This window comes from Parasteatoda tepidariorum, chromosome 12 (assembly GCF_982258835.1).
Source record: "Parasteatoda tepidariorum strain Cologne lab strain chromosome 12, Ptep-v5.0, whole genome shotgun sequence".
NCBI classification, from domain to species: Eukaryota; Metazoa; Arthropoda; class Arachnida; order Araneae; family Theridiidae; genus Parasteatoda; species Parasteatoda tepidariorum.
In genome coordinates this window covers 20,808,841-20,828,264 of record NC_141766.1, presented here as the reverse complement: position 1 = coordinate 20,828,264, position 19,424 = coordinate 20,808,841, and the positions used below count along the sequence as shown (strand labels likewise).

General features: G+C 28.4%; 1 protein-coding gene across 13 annotated transcripts in view; it reads left to right on the top strand.

The window, feature by feature from the left end:
- The window catches only part of LOC107440518 (uncharacterized), a 197,284-nt gene that overhangs the window by 171,394 nt on the left and 6,466 nt on the right, over positions 1–19,424 (top strand). For 8 of the 13 annotated variants that reach the window (XM_087155997.1, XM_087156004.1, XM_087155993.1 and 5 more), the window contains 10 exons: positions 1,279–1,430; positions 1,531–1,698; positions 3,143–3,404; positions 4,706–4,969; positions 7,129–7,317; positions 8,128–8,323; positions 9,149–9,222; positions 9,310–9,431; positions 12,394–12,574; positions 14,603–14,692. In XM_087155997.1, coding sequence (XP_087012123.1) covers positions 1,279–1,430; positions 1,531–1,698; positions 3,143–3,404; positions 4,706–4,969; positions 7,129–7,317; positions 8,128–8,323; positions 9,149–9,222; positions 9,310–9,431; positions 12,394–12,574; positions 14,603–14,692 — 1,698 coding nt within the window. The remainder of the gene's footprint in view (positions 1–1,278; positions 1,431–1,530; positions 1,699–3,142; positions 3,405–4,705; positions 4,970–7,128; positions 7,318–8,127; positions 8,324–9,148; positions 9,223–9,309; positions 9,432–12,393; positions 12,575–14,602; positions 14,693–19,424) is intronic. The other 5 variants (XM_087156000.1, XM_087155994.1, XM_087155999.1 and 2 more) reach the window with 1 other exon arrangement.

Sequence of the window (19,424 nt, the reverse complement as noted above, 5' to 3'; positions counted from 1 at the left end):
CATAAAATGTTTCAATTTTAGTTAGAATTTTTGAAGGTGTTACTGTGACCAATATAGGGTTAAAATCACCACACAAAAATCTTTAAATTTAAATTTCATTTATTAAGAAAGCATGCATTATAAACTAATCTCATTGATGCCTTAGGTTATTTATCATATTTCCTTCTTCTTACAAGGTTATAGACTATTTGATTTGCTACAATTAATTGTATAATTTTTTTTTATATCCATGTTTTTCATTTTTACTTAAAATGTGGACTTTGGAATCCAAAAAAAAAAAATAATAATAATAATAATAATACCCAAGGTGTAAAGAAATCAATGCTACATTATAGTGATTTTCATTGTATATAATCATGAAAACAAAAAGTAATATGAATACATTTTTAAAGATTGATGAAAAGGGGTTTAAAAATATTCCCCAGGATAACCAAATTGAAGTTAGGAGATTCTCTCAGCTAATTTTATAGTTAACTTCTTCAAAACTTATAAAGTCCACAAATACTATTACATTAATTATATTTACATTTAATAAAATTTCAGGAAACACATTAAGGTATGTTTGTTTTGGCAAATTTTTAATATGCTGTATCCTTTTTAGATATATTTAACATTTTGAAAAAAGTCAGTTGAACATGAGAATTTCATAAAAACAGATATGAACACAAAATCAAGTCAATTTAATTTGAATATGTATGGTTAAATATACATAACTCTGCTGAAAATTGTTTTTTAATTAAGTAATGATTATAAGTTTTTTTTTCATGAGGAGTGATTACGATAAGAAATGTGCAACATATTTTCCATAATTTATGGTATTGAGGTTTCACCTTGTGAGTCTTTTGTTTAGCTCAAAGGATGCTGAAAAGATATTTCAAACACTCTATATAAACAATCTAGTAGTTTCCAGTCTCAATACTTGTTTTAATATCTCTTTTGTGATGCATAATAATTAAGTGAAAAGTTAAAAAAAGAAATGATAAAAATATTAGACACCTCAAAGTTTAAGCACAAAATCGCAACAACTTGCATATCAGTTATTCTCATTCTCCAGTATCTAATGTGCACTTTTGAAGTACAATGAATTGAGTTCTGTTAATTATTAAAATAAAGTGGGTGTGTTATTTCTACCAGAATTACCTTATCAAATATTGTATAAAAATCTTTCTTTGTTTTATGTACAATCCTCACATTTAAGGTAGGATATATTAGTTTGTTGTTACTTGTTTTATGGGCACAAATTTTAGAATAATATAGATTTGGTATAATTATTTTCAGAAACACCTTTGACACTTGCTACAACTCTAAAGCAACCAGCTAAAGTTATAATGGCCTTGATAAATGGTGGAGCTTTACTTGATTTCCGAACCAAAGATGGCATGACAGCTTTGCATAAAGCTGTAGAAAGAAATAACTTAGAAGCATTAAAGGTTGGTTACTTTCTTGGAATTTTTAACAAAAAAAGATTTAAATTCCAAAGATATGTAAAAAATGCTTGCTATATGTAATTATATTTACTTAATTTTTTAGACTTTGTTAGATTTAGGAGCATCTCCAAACTATAAAGAAAGCAAAGGGTTAACTCCACTGTATTATACATTATTACATGCTAGTGATCATCAGTTAACTGAAACTCTTTTGCATGATCATGCCTTTATTGGTACTTGTGACCCACAAGGATGGCAAGAAGTACATCAGGTATTTTATATTTTGAATTTTAACATCTTGTTTTTTTTTTCTAATTTTCATGTTAACATTTTATTTTTGAGTTGACAAATATTATACATGTTTTTGCTTGTCTTTGTTGTAAGGTTTAGTTTTTATGAAGAAAGAAAAGTTTTAATAAACTTTTAATTTGATAATTATTATGTTCATTGAACTTCCATGATTAAGAATCTACAAGTTAGCTCTATGTTATTAGAATTATAGTGTTTAAAATTACGAATGCTTAGAGTATTGGTTATGTTATGTTTATAATTTTGAAGTGATTTTGTAATTTTGAGAAAGTCAAAGCTTTTACCAAACTGTTGAAGCAATTGTATGTGGTTTAGATAAATCTGTAACTTTTGCAGGTGATATATTCCATGTGGCATTAATGTAATTTATATTACCAGGCCTCTGACCAACATTTTGAGCATCTACTATTTTTTATTGGTCTTAAATGTATAACATTTGCGGAAACATTTAATATAAAAATAAAATTATGTAAAATGATTTTTGTTTATTGTTCTTGTATATTATGTACAATTTGGTACCCCTTCTTGCTGCTTTGAATAATGCTTGCAACCCTGTGCTCGTATGTGATTTTTTACTTTTTTGTATGCCTGTTTTTTTGTTCACAATTATTTGAATACTATTGTATTTATGTCTATAAGTGATGAATTATTTTACTTAACTTTTTTACTAAATGTTTTTTATTACAGAAAATGTAATGTGAAAACATCTTTGGTAATTTTTTTTATATTTAGATGATAGAATTTATCTTAAAGTTTAATATATAAATGCTTTCTTATATTTAATGTGACTAAAAGGAAATTATTTTTCTTTTTTGAATTTTGCGACTCTTATTATTGCAATCTAACTCAGAAAATTGAATAATTTGCCCATAATATTTTATACTATCAGAACTTGGATTTTGGTGGTATTTCCACCTTTTCCCTTAAATGAAATAAAAAAAAATTTGATAATATTGTAACTCATAATATCCTTTAAATACCTTCTTTTTTTCATAATACAAGAAAAATTATTTAAAGTAGTTTATTCAAATATGTTTTTTAAATGAAGTTTTGACATTTTAATTGAGTTATACTCCCCCCCCCCATTAAATGCATTATTTGTATTACCAAAAGAACTTTGTAATTTGTTTTGATGTCAACTAGTACTAAGAAAATGTTTATAAAAAACCCAGGCTTTAATTAAAATTTATTCCATCGAAATTTCTCTTCATACATTTTAATACTGTTAAATATAAATTTGAAAAAATAATATTGCTTATGGGAAATTATAATTTTAATTTTATGAGAATTTTTTGCTATTTTTATTTATTTTTTGCCTAAGTTGGCATTTTTATGTCTATTCCTGATTTACATTATCTAAAAATAACCAGCAACTACATTCATTGCTGCAATATCTTATTTTTCAGGCTTGCAAGCATGGATTGGTACAGCATTTGGAGCATTTACTTTTTTATGGAGCTGATATGAATGCACGTAATGCGAGTGGAAATACGCCTTTACATGTATGTGCTGTTAACGATCAAGAAAGTTGTGCAAGGGTACTTCTTTTTAGAGGTGCTGATAAAAATGCTCTTAATTACGCAAATCAAAATCCTTATCAAGTTGCTGTAATAGCTGGTAATCTCAACCTTGGCGAGCTTATTCGAAATCACAATCCAGATGATGTAGGTATGTATATATCTTTAGATGATGGATATATCTTTATAGGCTCTTAAGATAACTGGTCCTTTTATGGCACTTTTTAAGTACAATGATTTTTTGAATTTTTTAAAATTTAAATTATGGGATTTCTTTCTTTTTCTGTTGAACTAGCATTTTTTTACTATGCATAACATATTCCCTAATCTTGAGAGGGAAACATTTACTTAATACATATATGAGTCAGTCATAAACATTCTACATTAGTATACTGTAACTCTTAGTATAACTTTAAACAAATTATGTTAAAAACTATTTACAAATCTGCAAAGGAGAGAACATGTTACAAATGAGCAACATGTTCTCTCCTTTCAGAATGAAATATTCACACTTTATACATCTATGAATCAGTCCTGAACATTCTGCATTGGAGTACTGTATTTCTTAGCATAACTTTTCACAGATTATGTTGAAAACTTTTTGAAAATCAGCATGACGCTTTATTTTTATTGGTTTTAAATTTAGTGCTTTTTTTATTCAAAGTTAAAAAAAGTTTTTTTTTTCTTCTTTAAAAAGCAAAAAACTGTGGGACCTTGACAAAAGACCTAAATGAATGATTCTAGTTTGGATATAGAGTCAATTTTCTGATTTCTCACACAGTGATAATGATGCAGTTTTTTTTATGTAATACATAATAAAATTTTAGATTCAATTGTAATGTATATTTACAAGGAGAGTGAAAGTTCCTCAAATATCAAAGGAATTGCTGAAATATTGCGTTTCACAGCTTAGCCCTCTCAACTAATGTATTTACCCAGCTTCAATTAGCTAAATGACTTTATAATGCCTTAACCATAATACTCTAACGGAGTGGGCCATGGCCATGTTTTTAATGCAGCCAATGCAGTTCAGTGACTTGACAATAAAATTGATTTGCACTTTGTCTGTGGAGTCATGGAATTCGGCTTAATTATTTGTTCCTACTACAAATTTTCATCTAATACTTTTTTTAAGTAAAATTGTTTCATTTGTTTGCACATTGGTTTATTAGCTCACAAAATTCACTGAACATTTATGAATGTGCTATTCTAAATTCACTCTATTAAAAAAAATCACAAAAATTATACCTGCATGCACATACATATGTATTATGTGTATATACACATTAATAAAATTGTAGATTCATAAAGATGAGAGCTGCTCATAAAGATGAGAGCTGTTTATGCCTATTATTTCAAACAATTTAGTGTTAAATTATTTTTATTGTTGCATAAAACATTTAACTTAAATTATTAAATCAGAATAATTACATGTATGTTTTTAAAATTTAGTGCCATACCGAGAAATGCCTAGATATAATCCTCGAAGGAGAGCCAGCATTGCACCAGTTTCTACACTAAGTCGAACTCATAGTGATCCACGTCTTGATTTGCATCTAGGCATGAAGCCACCATCACCCTGTCCATCTAACTGTTCTTTGCCACCTTTTTCTTCTATTTCATGCATATCTGATGCTTCTACTAATTCATCATCAACTTGCACACAGCCTAGTGGAGAAGACAGTGAAGATACTGCTTCTGGTAGTGTAATCACAGGTGTAGTAATATTTTGTGGTGAATGCTATTTGCTTGCATGATTTCTTTAAAAAAGAATTTTAATTAATTCATTCTTATTGGGGTTATATATAAAAAAGAAATACTTGTTTGAATAGTTTTGCTTTATGATAAAAACTGGCAAACTAACTTTTTCTAACATGCTTAATAATTAAATTTTGTTAGCTGCTGGACTAGATAACATTTTTGCTGATAACTTGAATTTTAATTATAAATGCTTGTTATAATACATATTTCTTCCTAACTGTGTAATATTACTTTACTATGTAACACATGTTAATAATATAATACATATTACTTCTAAATAGCAGTATTTTTGGCCCTTGAAAGAAATGTATATTAAGATAAGTTTTACAATGCTAAATTAAATAAAAAAAGTAGTTACTACTAAACTACTGGAACCTTTTTACTTTGTTGAAATTCGTTTATTTTGATGGTTTTGTGCAAAATAAAGGTTTTGTTTATCAAACTTCAATTTAACTATTTTGTTCAGGAAGTTTATTTTTCCGAAAATCCCATTATAATTTCATATCAAATAAAACTAAATCAGTTCACTTAAATTCAGACGTATTTCATTTAAGTTATAGGGTTTTAGAATCAAGGTAATTACCTTACTTTGAAATGCATTTTTCATGCATTTCTAAAATAAAAGCTAGCAAGACAGATGAAAAGATGGTCTTAGATGGGAATAATTTGTGGGAATGTTATTCACAAGAAGTAGTACGTAAAAGTAGAAATACCTAAAATATACCAAGGATTTTTTAACTTAAATCTTTGTTACTTAGAAACTAGTCATTAATCTCACATACTTTAAATTAAAATGTGCTTATTTTCACATTTCCTTTAAAGAGATTAGCACAGATTAAAGAAAGTACTTTTAAATCTTCATTAAACTATAGATAAGCAATGAAATATAACACTTTTACAATCATTGAGGATGTTAAAATGTTACAGTAATATCCTGACTATGAAAATCCAATCATTACAAATCATGTCTGACTTGGTAGAATGTTTAGTTATGGGCATAAATAACTTTAGTATGTTTTTGGGAAGTATAACCAAAATATTAAATAAAAATCACCAATTGCATATGCATAAAACTGAAAATGTAAATTAATACCTTTTTAATAAAAATAGTTTATAATTCACAATTTGAGCTACTTAATCTTAACACTTTTTCAGTCAATCTCGTGCCAGCGCGAGATGAAATTCTTCCTACCAGTTTGTGTCGATAAAACAGATCAGGCGGTTGCGAGATGCATATTAGCTTCCTACTTTTTTGAAGAAAATATATTTTCTTCCAACAATGACATAATATTTATTGAAATAAATTTATTGTGAATTTTAAAAACTAAAATGGTTGCTAAAATAAAAAAGTTTAACTTTGATTTTATCTTTATCAATTACCACTCTTCAGTGATAGATACAGCATAAAACTTGTAGTCATCGGCACATCTTAAATATCACATATGAAATGTTATTTTTTTTTTTTTAAAGAAAAATATAGCATTGCATTGTAGACATTTTACAATGCAAGTTATTTTCTAATGATGTTATCAATGAATGTAAAATATTTCGTCCTTAACTAATAAAGAAATTTCAAGCATTATAATATACTATATGAACTAATGAATAATGAACTTAATCACAAGAAGATGAACCTGCAACAATAATAAATTAATAACTGGTAGAATACTGGAAACCTTACATATAATTTGTTTAGAATATTGTTTAAAATGCTTCAGAGAAATGTGTTGGGGATTTTAATTACAACTAGATGTAAAATGACATATTGTAAGAATATTTTGTTGAAAATTTTTTTTTAAAAATTCGAGAATATTTTTTAAAGGCTAAAGAGCAGTTTGTGAAAACGAGTAAAAAATTCCATTCAATATTTATACTGCAATATAGTTTTTACACAAATTAGAAATATAGATAAAAGTGAGAGTTTTAAATTTCAAAATAATAACACGCAAAAGTACGCACTTTTTATGTGTAGTGAATTTAAAAATACTAACATGTGTGATTGCTATAAGATAGGACTTTTAATGGTCCCTAATATGAATTTGTGTCCTTGCATTGTACTTTTATTTCTTTAAACTTTTTTTTGTTCAATAAATTATTAGTATTTTTTCCCACAGAAAAAAGCATCACTAGTGACTCTTCAGGTGTATGTACTAGTAATAGTGGTGCAAGCTATGAATTTGGTCCAGATCACTATAATGATGCTTCTAGTTCTTTTCTTCCTGGGACTAATTGTGTGTGTATAGAAGACTATAGTTCCTTAACCCCTGGCCACCTGCAACTAGTTACTGGTGAGACAGTGGAAGGTAAGCATTTAAAGAATATTTTTATAATTTTGTCTTTAAACTTTACCGTGGATAATGATTTCTAATGATGTAGATTCTGATCTGTTTTAAAGCAAGCCTTGCTTCAGATACCCCAGTTTTAATCTGCAACATCATGAAAAAAATATAACATTTCTTTGGAGAGTTTGTTAAAATATTTGTTTTCAAATGTTGTACTTCATTGATCTATAAGTTTTAAAATGATAAAATGTCCATGCAATACATGGTAAAATATCTGCTCTACTGTTTACTGAAAGTTTGAGTATTTTGAGCCTTCAAAATATGAGGGGCTATTTTTAGTCTTCAATCTGGATGATATAGCCCTAATAGTTTCCTCATTGTTATTGCCTCTTAATGCTATTTTTATATTTTGCCATATTTCTGGCACTAGTAGAGCAAACCAAAACATCTTTGCACACATTTTAAAAACTTATTTACTTAACAATAATGTGATCTAAAAAAAATAATTTTTAGTTGTTACTTATTATTTTTTATTAGTGAATTCCATAATGATCATAAAAATTTTGATGTATAGAAGATTTTACATCTTTTTAAATTATGTTCTTTTAAATGACAATGCCTTTAAGGCCTTATAGATAAGTATAATGAAAATGAATGAGGAATAAAAATGAGTACATAAAAAATAAGCAAGAAATGCTATTATACCATTAAATGATATTTTATAGAAAATAAGTATAATGTTTTAATTTAATTAATTTTAAACATTAAATAACCAAATGTGTTCAAATTTTTGTTCTATAGATACTAAATAATGTCAAAATCATTTTTCAGTTATTAGTGAGGCAGAAGATAGCCTTATTTTAGGACGAATAGATGGTGGTCAGGTTGGTCTTTTCCCTTCATCATGTGTTCAAGAAATAGCTCCTCGAATGTTTGATACTTTGCAGTCTCCTGCTTTTCCTCGAGTTGAGGGAAGAAGAGAAAGGTGTGCCAAACGTGTCAGTACCATTCCTAGAAGGTGGAAAACGTAAGAATTTTTCTTGTTACTAGTAATTTTAAACATTTTTAATTTGATTCTATAAACCCATTTATTTCATATGTAATAATAATACAGTAGTTGTTTCAAACCTCTATAGTATGTCAAAGAACCTTAAATTACAAATACTTCTCATCTGCTATATAACAAGAATATAGAGACCAAAGGAATTTGATAAATTAATCATGGTGCTTGTTATACCCAAGTTCGATAAAATTATCCAAAATAGAGTGGTAATTATCAAAGTAGATTCCTAAAAATTAACTAGAAAATGTTTAAAAATGAGTTATTTCTTTTTTTGTATAAACCAAAAGGAAAATGTGTGAGCTTTGTTTATAATTAAGCTTGAAAGTAAGTGTCTTTCTTCTGCAATTGTTCAATGTACAATGTGTCGAAAAAGAAACAAACCACCCTGAACAACTTTTAATCTAATGATCAAATCTTCACATTCTAAGACTCTATCTTAATGATTTACCTACTCTAGGTAAATTGCATCTTTGAAGCAACTTTTAATTTTTGAGTATTTTTGTACCAAAGCTGTAAATTAATTTTTTGGTATTTTTTCATGCTATCAATTTTTTCTATTAGTATTACTTTTGGAAATATCTACCGTTTGTCCAGTATATGAAATATGCATTAAGGTACCATATATCTTTGTACAAAATGTAAATAGCTTTAAGTATTCTTTATCATATTTATTACAAACCTTAAGCTGTTTGAAAAACTACTGTCTACTGCAAAATATATTATGAGGGTTGTTCTATTTCCAATTTGCTTAATGTTATAGCATTTTTTGATCTGAATAATTTTTAACAGATTCGGTGAGCCCAGAACTGTTATTTTACACAAAGGAAAGAAAGGATTTGGCTTTGTTCTTAGGGGAGCTAAAGGTAAATGCAATTAACTTTTAATATATTTATATAATTTTTTAATTTCTATTTTATGTAGTTTTTAAATTTAAATTAATAATTATACAGCTTCAAGTCCTTTAATGGAAAGAGAGTCCAATGAAGTATGGCCTAGCCAATATTTAGAAGATGTAAATAAAGGAGGGGTTGCAGATTTAGCAGGACTTAAGAAGGGTGACTTCTTGTTGGAAGTAAGTAAAGTGTATAGTACATTTGTAATGTACTTAACCTTTTTTAAAATCTAAAAATCTGTGTTCTATCACAAATCGTGTAGTTATCTGCAATTCAGGTTGTCAAATAATATGTCTTTATTCTTGTCTTACCAGTTTGTACATTATAGTGTTATTTTTAATTAGCATTACATACTTTTGAATTATAGTAGTTGTCATAGCTGATGGACATGAAATTGTATATTTTAATTGATCTTTTTTCTTGTCTTACTAGTTTGAACAATATGGTGTTATTTTTCTCCTTTTTAATTCTGATAACTTACGTATGAAATTCAAAAATTTCTATATCTGATCTATGTAAAATTGTATTTTGTACATTTAACAAGTGAAAATTACGAATGTAGCAGAAATGTTTTGAAAGCTAACTTTTGTGTACCTATAAATTTGGAAAGTCTATTTTTATTTACTTAAAACTTAAATTTAAAATATGAATATAGACAAATAAAAACAAATGAACACAATTAATTTGTAAAAGTTAACATTTATTTTTTTATCTATCTTTTTTATTAAGTTAGCTTATCTATCTTTTTTATTGAGTTTTTATTGAGATAAAAGAAGCCAAAACAGCTTTATAGCTTAATTTTAATTATTTTTTCAAACAACTTTTTTTATTTTAATGATTTTTTTATAATAATGAACTACTGCTACTATTGTGATCAAACGCGTAATTCTTCATTAAAATGCATTTATTATCAATTTCATGGTCAATCCTTTATCAAATATTTTTATAACTTCTATAAATATTTGGAAACAATCAGGAATGTATTTTATTTTATAGTCAGAAAATAAACTAGTTTTTATTAAGAGAAGAATTTTCATTTTATCAATTTTCTGAAATGCTGAATGGTATTGAAAGAAGAATATGCATTAAATTTTATTTTTGAAATGAAATTATTGCTTCAAAAGCATCTGAAAAGTTGCAAAAAGTTATTAAAAATGGTTTTAACAAAAACCGTATTTAACGCCACAATATTTAATTAGAACAAAAATTTTAAAGATGAGAGCGAATGTATTGAAAATGATCTACGATCTGGTAGACTATCCTTTTTGATTCATGATTAATATAGCTATATAAGTCAGAGAATTGATACTCTGTGATCATCTTTTGAAAAGAAAAGACATTATTGGACAAATTACCATTCCATTTGATCCCTGTCTATCAATATTGAAAGATCATTTAAGGTTGTTTCAAGTTGTTCTTAGAGAGTTTTCCTTTTGAGTTCACCAAAAACAATGTGCTCAAGTGGCATATAGATGTTTTCACTTGGAAATTTCCTTTTTAAACATGTTATTACTGTTGTTTAAACTTAGGCCTCTGTTTTTTACTCAGAAGCAGCTTAATTGAGGGAATGGTGCTTAAAATGGGAAAAAAAGACCAAAAATGCTACTAAGTCACTCAGAAATAAAGGTAATGTCAAATATTTTCTTAATGTCATGGGGTTGTGCATTATGATTTTCTATCAACTGGCCAGACAGTCAATAATGATTATTATTCAAGTATTTTTGGTGTTTGAATAGAGCAATTAATCAAAAAAGACCTGAAATGTGATGAGAAAACTCATGACTTTTGCACCATGATAATGTATCTTTTCACACTGAAGTTATTAGTCATCAACTTTTGGCAAAAAATTCCACAAAGACAGCCCCACAAGCACCATTTTATCTTGATATGACATTATGTAACTTTCTCTTATTCGCACTGATAAATTTGCTTCTTTGTTGTCATCGTTTTGAGTATATTAATTCAATAAAAATAAATTCGCTACATAATTTGAAGTGCAACTACAAAAATTATTTTAAGTTTTGATGATTGGAAAAAGCATTGAAAGAAGTGCATTGAAGATGGAGAAGGTTATTTTGAAGAAGATAAAGTATAATTCATCAATAAATTCATATCTTTTTTATGCTATTATTCCAAATACTTATTTATCATGGTAATATACTTTGAACTCAACTCACAGTTTTAGTTATCTTTTTTGAAAAAAAAAAGCATTATTTGCATTTAAAATTTTAAGCTCTTATCATATTAATATTGTAATTACTATTATGTTTTCCCCATCTTATGTGTTTTAACCATGCTTTTTAATTCAATTTTGGTTTTATTGCAATCAGAATTTTACAGATCTGTAGTTCCTTTGAAAGTAAAGGACACATAATATGTTTTCTTATGTTGCATTAAGGATTTCATTTTTTCTCCTCTTAGAAAACATTTGTATTGATGTTAACTATAGATATCTTTAATACTATATTAAATGCCAGTACATGAGTTCATTCTCTGGAGAAGGACAAGCAGGACAATGATATATGTTTGGAAGCTTCTGACCATTCCAATTGGTTTATCTTCACTGATACCAACATATAAATGAATAAAAAATAATGCATAAAAAAGCTTTTCTAGTTGATCTGCAATACGTTTGTCAGCTTTGATTATGTAGTGTGAGACAAAATTTTAAATTTAGTTAAAAAAACACAACAATTGCTTGCATTGCTGTTATATGTCTAAAAAGAAGGCAGTTAATACATCTTTTTATGTACAACAAAGATTTCCCTTTTTTGCCTCTATCTATATTATTTTGAATAAGTGATATTTGCATATAGCAAATTAAATGAAAATCTGCTGAAATGAAATCATTAGTTAATTAGTGATCTTTATTAGAAAAAACTGAGAATTCTCTTTTTCAGCTATTGTATTCAAAGTTACCTTTCTGGTATGTCTAAAGAATGAAATTTTATTCTACTATTTTTCTCCATAAAAATAATTTTAATCAAATACATAAATTTAAAATCCAAATATTTTAATTATCTCAATCAGAACTTTTTTTTACGGTTTATTTCATGACAGATTAAATGTTTTAATTTTAAACTGCTATAAAATTAGTCATGATTTCTGTAAATTTTTTATAATTTAAAAATTGCTTTCTAGATTAATGGCCAAGATGTTTCTCAAGCTTCACATGAACATGTGGTTTCAATAATTCAACAATCTGGGAATCTGGTAGCTATGACTGTGGTTACATTGCCATCTGTTGGAACTCCGATTGAAAAGACTTCTATGATGTATCGGCAGTGTGCTACTCTTCCTCGTAAGCTTATTTGCAAAAAAGGTTTGTGATGTATTTTTTAACTATATCTTACTATTATTTTTCTTTGCTTAAATATGTATAATTGGCTATAATATAATGTTAAAACTAAATTATATAAATAAGTTGTTTTTTTTTATATTTTCATTATTAAGAGTTATGTAAGCTTTGTTATATTTTAAACCTGGAGATACATTTTATTTGCAGATCCATAATAAAAAATTGTTAACTAAATCTGACACAAAATATATTTAGTTAATGTTCAAAGATCAAGTACTGAATTAAAACTGCTGTTCTGTTTTGAGGAAAAGAAAGCGAAACATTTTAAATTATGCTTTAATCATCCATATATTTCATTTAAACATCTTATTATTATACACATTAAAAAAACTAATTGTAAATCACTTGAATCTCTATATTCTGTTTGATTGTATGTAAATTTTATGATACAATAGAATATGGTTTAATACAAAATCACATTTATCTGTAATTAATTTATGCTTATTACAGAAAATTAGATTATAAAACTAATTTGCTTAAAATGACAGCAATGACATCAAAAATTTGAAGCATGATTAACATGAATTGTCCTATTTTTTTCATAAAATTTTATTCAAATGAATAGAAAGGTTTTTTTTAACTCTTAACAAGATTCTATAGAAAAAGTCATTTTTATTATGATTTTTAAAATTTTCAAATAAACTGAAAAGTTAGTTTTGTTTATGCTATTCATTTTACTAATAAAATTAGTATCTAAATTAAATTTGTGATTTTTTATGCAAGAAGATAAAATGATTTTGTTACAAAAATTCAAGCGATGATTATTATGTTATTAAATATTTTTTAGGCATAAAAAAGGTTAATTTTAATAAATTGATAAAATATTAAAGGTGGTAAATATTTCATGAAAATTGTAGTTTATTTAGATAATAAATTTTTTAGCTTTATTAGACGAACAATATGATACAGAATAAGTTATTTCCCTCAAAACATTGAAACACAGAATATTTTCAAATGTTCTGCAACAGGACTTATTATTTTATACAAATGTTCTGCAAGCATTTCACAGCAAAAAAAAAGTCAACTTTACGTAAAAATACTATATTTCCATTTATTAAAATACAAGATCATACACAGATACACTACATTCTTTTTTAAACCAAGGTAAACATTCTTGATTTGTTACTTTTTCTATAACTTTTGAAGTACAAAATTTTGTTAATGATGATAAATTATTAATTAAATGCCTATGATATGAAGGTCCGAACATTAAAATAAGGGCTGCCTTAAAAATCTTTCAAAGGGACAAGTGCCCAGATGGTGCACCATTTGCAAACACAAACATTCACTGGTCTGTTATTCTAATCTTTTTTAATCTCCATCGAAAATATTTGGTCTTTTGGAAACAATTCTGTCAATCGTGGGTCCCCACGATTGACAAATTGCTTCTGAAATGGGAATGAAAAATTATTTAAAATTTTAAGTTAAAAATTGAAACTTAAGAAAATTTATCTAAAAATGTTAGGGTGATGAATGAGGTCGGAGGAAATGTTCTGCAAGATTATGTGAGGAAGCTTTTAAACCTTCAGGTCATTATGGTCTACAGAATGTATGAGGTTAGGGTTGGGGATTGTTCTGCAAGACTACCGGAGGCAGGTGATCGGGGATTCGCAGGAAAATGCTGTCACTTATTCACGATACAAATTGTTCTGCAGGATTTCGTTTGTTCTGCGACGTACGTCACAGTCTTAGGCACTTTCTGCTTCTGGGCTTGCAACTAATTTTATTTTCAAATAGATTTGAATTTTTAAGTTTAATGTTACTCTCAGTTCCAAAAAGGTTTATTAGGTAATTTTGCGTTCATTTTAGATTACTGTTCATAATATGCACAAAATTGATCAAGTATTGTAAATAATTTTTTTTTAATGTTCTATTTTTATTCTCATTGTTCAAAATATTTTCTAATTTCCAAAAAGATGATAATTCAAGATTCTAAAATTCCTGTTTTGAATTTGTATTTTTACTGTTGTTTAACATTGCTTCTAATTTTAGCTCCCACTCCTCCTAAAAGAGATCCAAAGACAACTTTATCTGTAGGAAGGGTGAGAGCAAGGTCCATGGTAGCAGGATTAGCTGAAATAGGTAGGTTAAATGTTTGTTTCTTATGAAAATTTTTGTTAATTTGTATCATTTTTATATTTATTAGTCATTTATGCTGTGAAGAATAATTTCTTGTGTGCAATTCTCTGTTCCTTATTGTTTTGCCGAAACTGTGTTTTGTAATTAAGAGCTGCAGATATACTGAATTTATGGCTTCATTGATCAAAATTTTATAACTAAACTCATAAATTAGAGGTTTTCAATGATTTTATGTACTTGCTTTTTGCAGGTAGTATTGAGTATTGTTTTCTGTACTTCTTATCTGTCTTCTGTTTGTACTTCTTATTAATTTGTTGCTAAGAAAGATTACAAGATATATAATAAGTTAAGATATAATATAAGTTTTCTCAGATTTTTAAAAGCTGCAACTGTCTAATTAAGAATACTTATTTGACACTTATTAGTTGAAGTGACACGTTATCAAAATGATTTTGGTTTTTCAATAAAACATTATTAAAACGTGTTTGATAAGAAACCTCGAACTTAGATCAGAGTACAACTAGTTTGCTTTTTTGTGCAGAAAACTCGATATCTCTTTCCCCATGCTATTCAACAAAGAAACTTAGCTTGATACGAAAATTTTAGTTCAAACTTACCCAAGCAGTGACTATCAAAGTGTTAATTCAACATGGGTTTTATAAATTATTTAATTTTTGATTCTAGGTATAAAACTTTTCATTTCTGATAATAAGTATTATTTTCCTTATTTTTAATTGTAATTGATGTTATTTTATTTTTAATCCCTTTTCTACGTCATGCCACGAAAAAGCTTTAGAAAACGAGAAAAGTTAATTTTGATTAGCAACTCTTGTTATTGGTATTTAACTATATTTAAACAGAATATATTGCTATAAAGTGTAGAAAAGGAACGTTTTAAAAATTTCAAACTGAGTAATTTTTACTAAATTTTTCATTTTTATTTGTAAAGCATGTTAATGATTGTATGTCTTATAAATACACGTTTTGCAAATTATAAAAAGTATTTATGATAATTGTCGACGCTCAGGTAAATGTGAACTCGCTCAATAAACAGAAAAAAAGCGGACTGTAATTATGCACAATATTTATTTCTTATTATTTGGAAGAGAGCTTTTTTGTAGCTCGTTACAGCTCTGCTTCCACACACACTCTCTCTCTCTCTCAGTGTTACAAGTTATACTAGGTGGCGCTACAAATACGTGCGGATACATACCGCCGGGCGTTGTATTGTTTTAACAATCAACAATATTACTACTATTACACAATTATTACTATACTAAACAATAAGCATTACACAATAAATTTCACATTTTACATGATTATGAAAAGTAATATAAAGTTTTTAAAAAAATATTCATTCAATTGGCAATAAACAAATCTTGGAAATGGGCCTTTTAAAGATCCCTTTGTTTGTTTTACTACTACAAACACGAACTCTGCCATCCTTTCCTGGAAAGACTTCCACAATTCTACCAATTGGAAAATTACATATAGCCAAATTATCTTCCTTTATCAAAACCATATCTCCAGATATAATGTTTTGTTTCTTAATGTACCATTTTGACCTTTGTTGCAAAGTTGACAAATAATCTTTGTGCCACTTTTTCCATATTAATTGCACGAATTTAGTGGTTTTGTGCCATAAACTCAACCTATTATCAGATACATTGGTTGCATCCGGTTCAACAATTGATGTGAACGGTCTTCCGATCAGGAAATGGCCAGGAGTGAGAACGCTTAAATCATTGGCATCTGACGATAGCGGGGTAAGCGATCTTGAATTTAAAACGGACTCAATTTGAGTAGTTACAGTCAAAAAATCTTCATAAGTTAATTTCTTATCACCCACTACTCTCTTCAGATGATATTTGAAGGATCTCACTCCAGCTTCCCAGAGCCCTCCAAAATTCGGACTCCTAGGTGGCAAAAATTTCCATTTGATATTTTCATGACTCATATAATTACATAAACTCTTATCAGGATTTTTAACTAAGCTAAATAATCATTGTAACTCATTTTTACTCCCAACGAAATTAGTCGCATTATCTGAGTACAGAATACTGCTTTTTCTTCTACGCGAAAAAAATCTCTTTAATGTAGCTATAAATGCTTGAGAGCTCAACTCTGTCACAAGCTCCAAATGAATCGCTTTTGTGATGAAACATACAAAAATCGCGACATAAATTTTTTGAAAAGTACCTCTCCGTTGGTTCTTGTATTTAATTGTAAATGGACCGCAAAAGTCCACACCTGAAATGGCAAATGGAAAGTTTTGACTCACACGACTTTTGGGTAGATCACCCATAAGTTGATCACAAGTTATTGGTTTAAAGCACGACAAACACTCACTACTTTTCTACAAATAGATCTGCCATTGATTGGCCAAAATCTTTGCCTTGTAATAAACAATAATGTTTGAGGTCCAACATGTAAATTCTTAATATGATTACTAATAATTATCAACTTTGTTAATTTATGTTTTTCTGGTAACAATAATGGGAATTTTTTGTCAAAGCACAATTTACTATTGGACAAACGTCCACCTACTCTTAAGAGGCATTCTTTATCAATGAAGAGACATAAATTTCTTACCTTACTCTGCTTTGAAACTTCACCTGTAATTTCTAAATCTCTAATTTCCTTGCTGAACTCCCGTTTCTGCACTAAACTTACCAATTTCAGTTCAGCTCTTTTAAGTTCATCTGGAGACAAAGACCCAGTTGATGTGTCATAAGTGCTCCGACAATTATCGATGAACCTATATACAAAACTTAATACACGAATGAGTTTACTATAATTATTACTAACTTCCAGAAAATTATCAAGAAAATTACTATTATCACTAATAAAACAATTAAAGTCACTAGATGGTTTAAATTCATTAGAAAATTCATCTTCAATATCTCTGGATGGAATGTCTCTATTTGGATATTCACTGTTACACAAGAAATTTGATCCTTCAAACTACAATCTACATTGTGAAAGTTTATCAGGATCGAGACCTCTGGAGATAATGTCTGCGGGGTTCTCAGTTGATGGTACATATCTCCAACTGTCAATGTTAGTTAAGTCTTGAATCTGGGATGCACGATTGGCAACGAAAGTCTTAAGTAGAAATGACTCCTTACGTATCCAAGAAAGCACAATCATGCTATCACTCCATAAGTAGATGTTGGATATAGGCAAATTAAGAGCTATTATCACTTTTTTCACTAATTTGGCTAGAAGCAGTGAGGCACAAAGTTCTAGTCTTGGGATGGTTACTCTTTTCAAAGGTGATACACGACTTTTGCTAGCAATCAATTTGATAGTCGCTGCTTGACCATTTTTAACACACTTACAGTAAACAACAGCGCCGTAAGCAACCTCTGACGTGTCGGCGAATCCATGAATTTCAATCATATCAGCTCCCTCTGTAAGTATACATCTATCAAATTCCATGTTAACACTCTTTAAAGCTTCGACAAACTTCTTCCACTCTTGGATTTGTTTCTCAGGTAGTTCTTCATGCCAGTCCAGTTTTAAAGACCATAGCTGTTGCAAAAATATCTTTGCTTTTGACACTATTGGTCCAAGCAATCCAAGGGGGTCGAAAAGGCGTGCAATTGTGGAGAAGACACACCGCTTCATGACTTTCGAGTCTTTTCTTTGTGATGCACTGCAGGTAACTTTAAAATAAAGACTTTCTTTCTTCGGACTCCAGGAAATTCCTAGCACTTGAGTTCCATCACAGTTAGTAAAATTATATATTTCTTCACCATCAGAAACTAACGCTGCGCAGTTGCTATGCCATTTGTGGAGTTGCATGCCAGCATTTCTTAAGATACCAATTAACTGATTTTTAAGTTCTTTTGCTGTTGCTAAATTATCAGAGCCGGTCAACACATCATCGATGTAGAAATCATTTTCAATGACTGGAGCAGCAAGAGGATAATTTTCTCCTTCATCAATAGCTATTTGCTTTAATGTACGAGTTGCTAGAAATGGTGCACACACCGTACCGTAAGTGACGGTATTCAACTCGTAGGTTTTGACAGGTCCTTCCTCTTTTTCTTTCCAAAGAATACGCTGCAATTTTCTTTGACTTTGGTGAATTAAGATCATTCGGTATTTTTTCTTTATGTCTGCTGTGAAGGCATAGACATATTTACGGAACCTTGTCATGATGGAAAATAAATCACTCTGAACTATGCCTCCATTTAATTGCAAAGAATTTAAGGAATTACCAGCTGAGGTAGGATAACTCGCATTAAAAACAACTCTTAGGACAGTTGATTGCCTATCAGGGCGGTAAACTCCTAAATGGGGAATGTAGTAAGTGGCTTCTTCCTCCTCATCATCCGAAATTTCTGACATGTGTCCCATCTCTAAATATTCATGAAGGAAATCTTTATATAAAGATAAATAATTTGGCTCCTTAATTAAACGTTTCCACATCAGATTTAATTTCTTCAACGCAAACTCTTTAGATTTTCCCAAATGCTTAGGATCCTCTTTTAAAGGCATCTTTACTATGTACCGTCCCTCAGAATTTCTAGCACAGTTGTTTTTAAAATGTTCTTCACAAATAATTTTTTCTTTACTCTCAATTATTTCAGTTTCAATATTTTCTATCTCCCAAAAACTTCTAACAGTTTGTTCTAAATCAAGAGTTTCTTTAACTAACCCACAATGGATTTTATTATCCTCCATATTTGATATGCTTCCACTAACTAAATAACCAAACACAGAATTT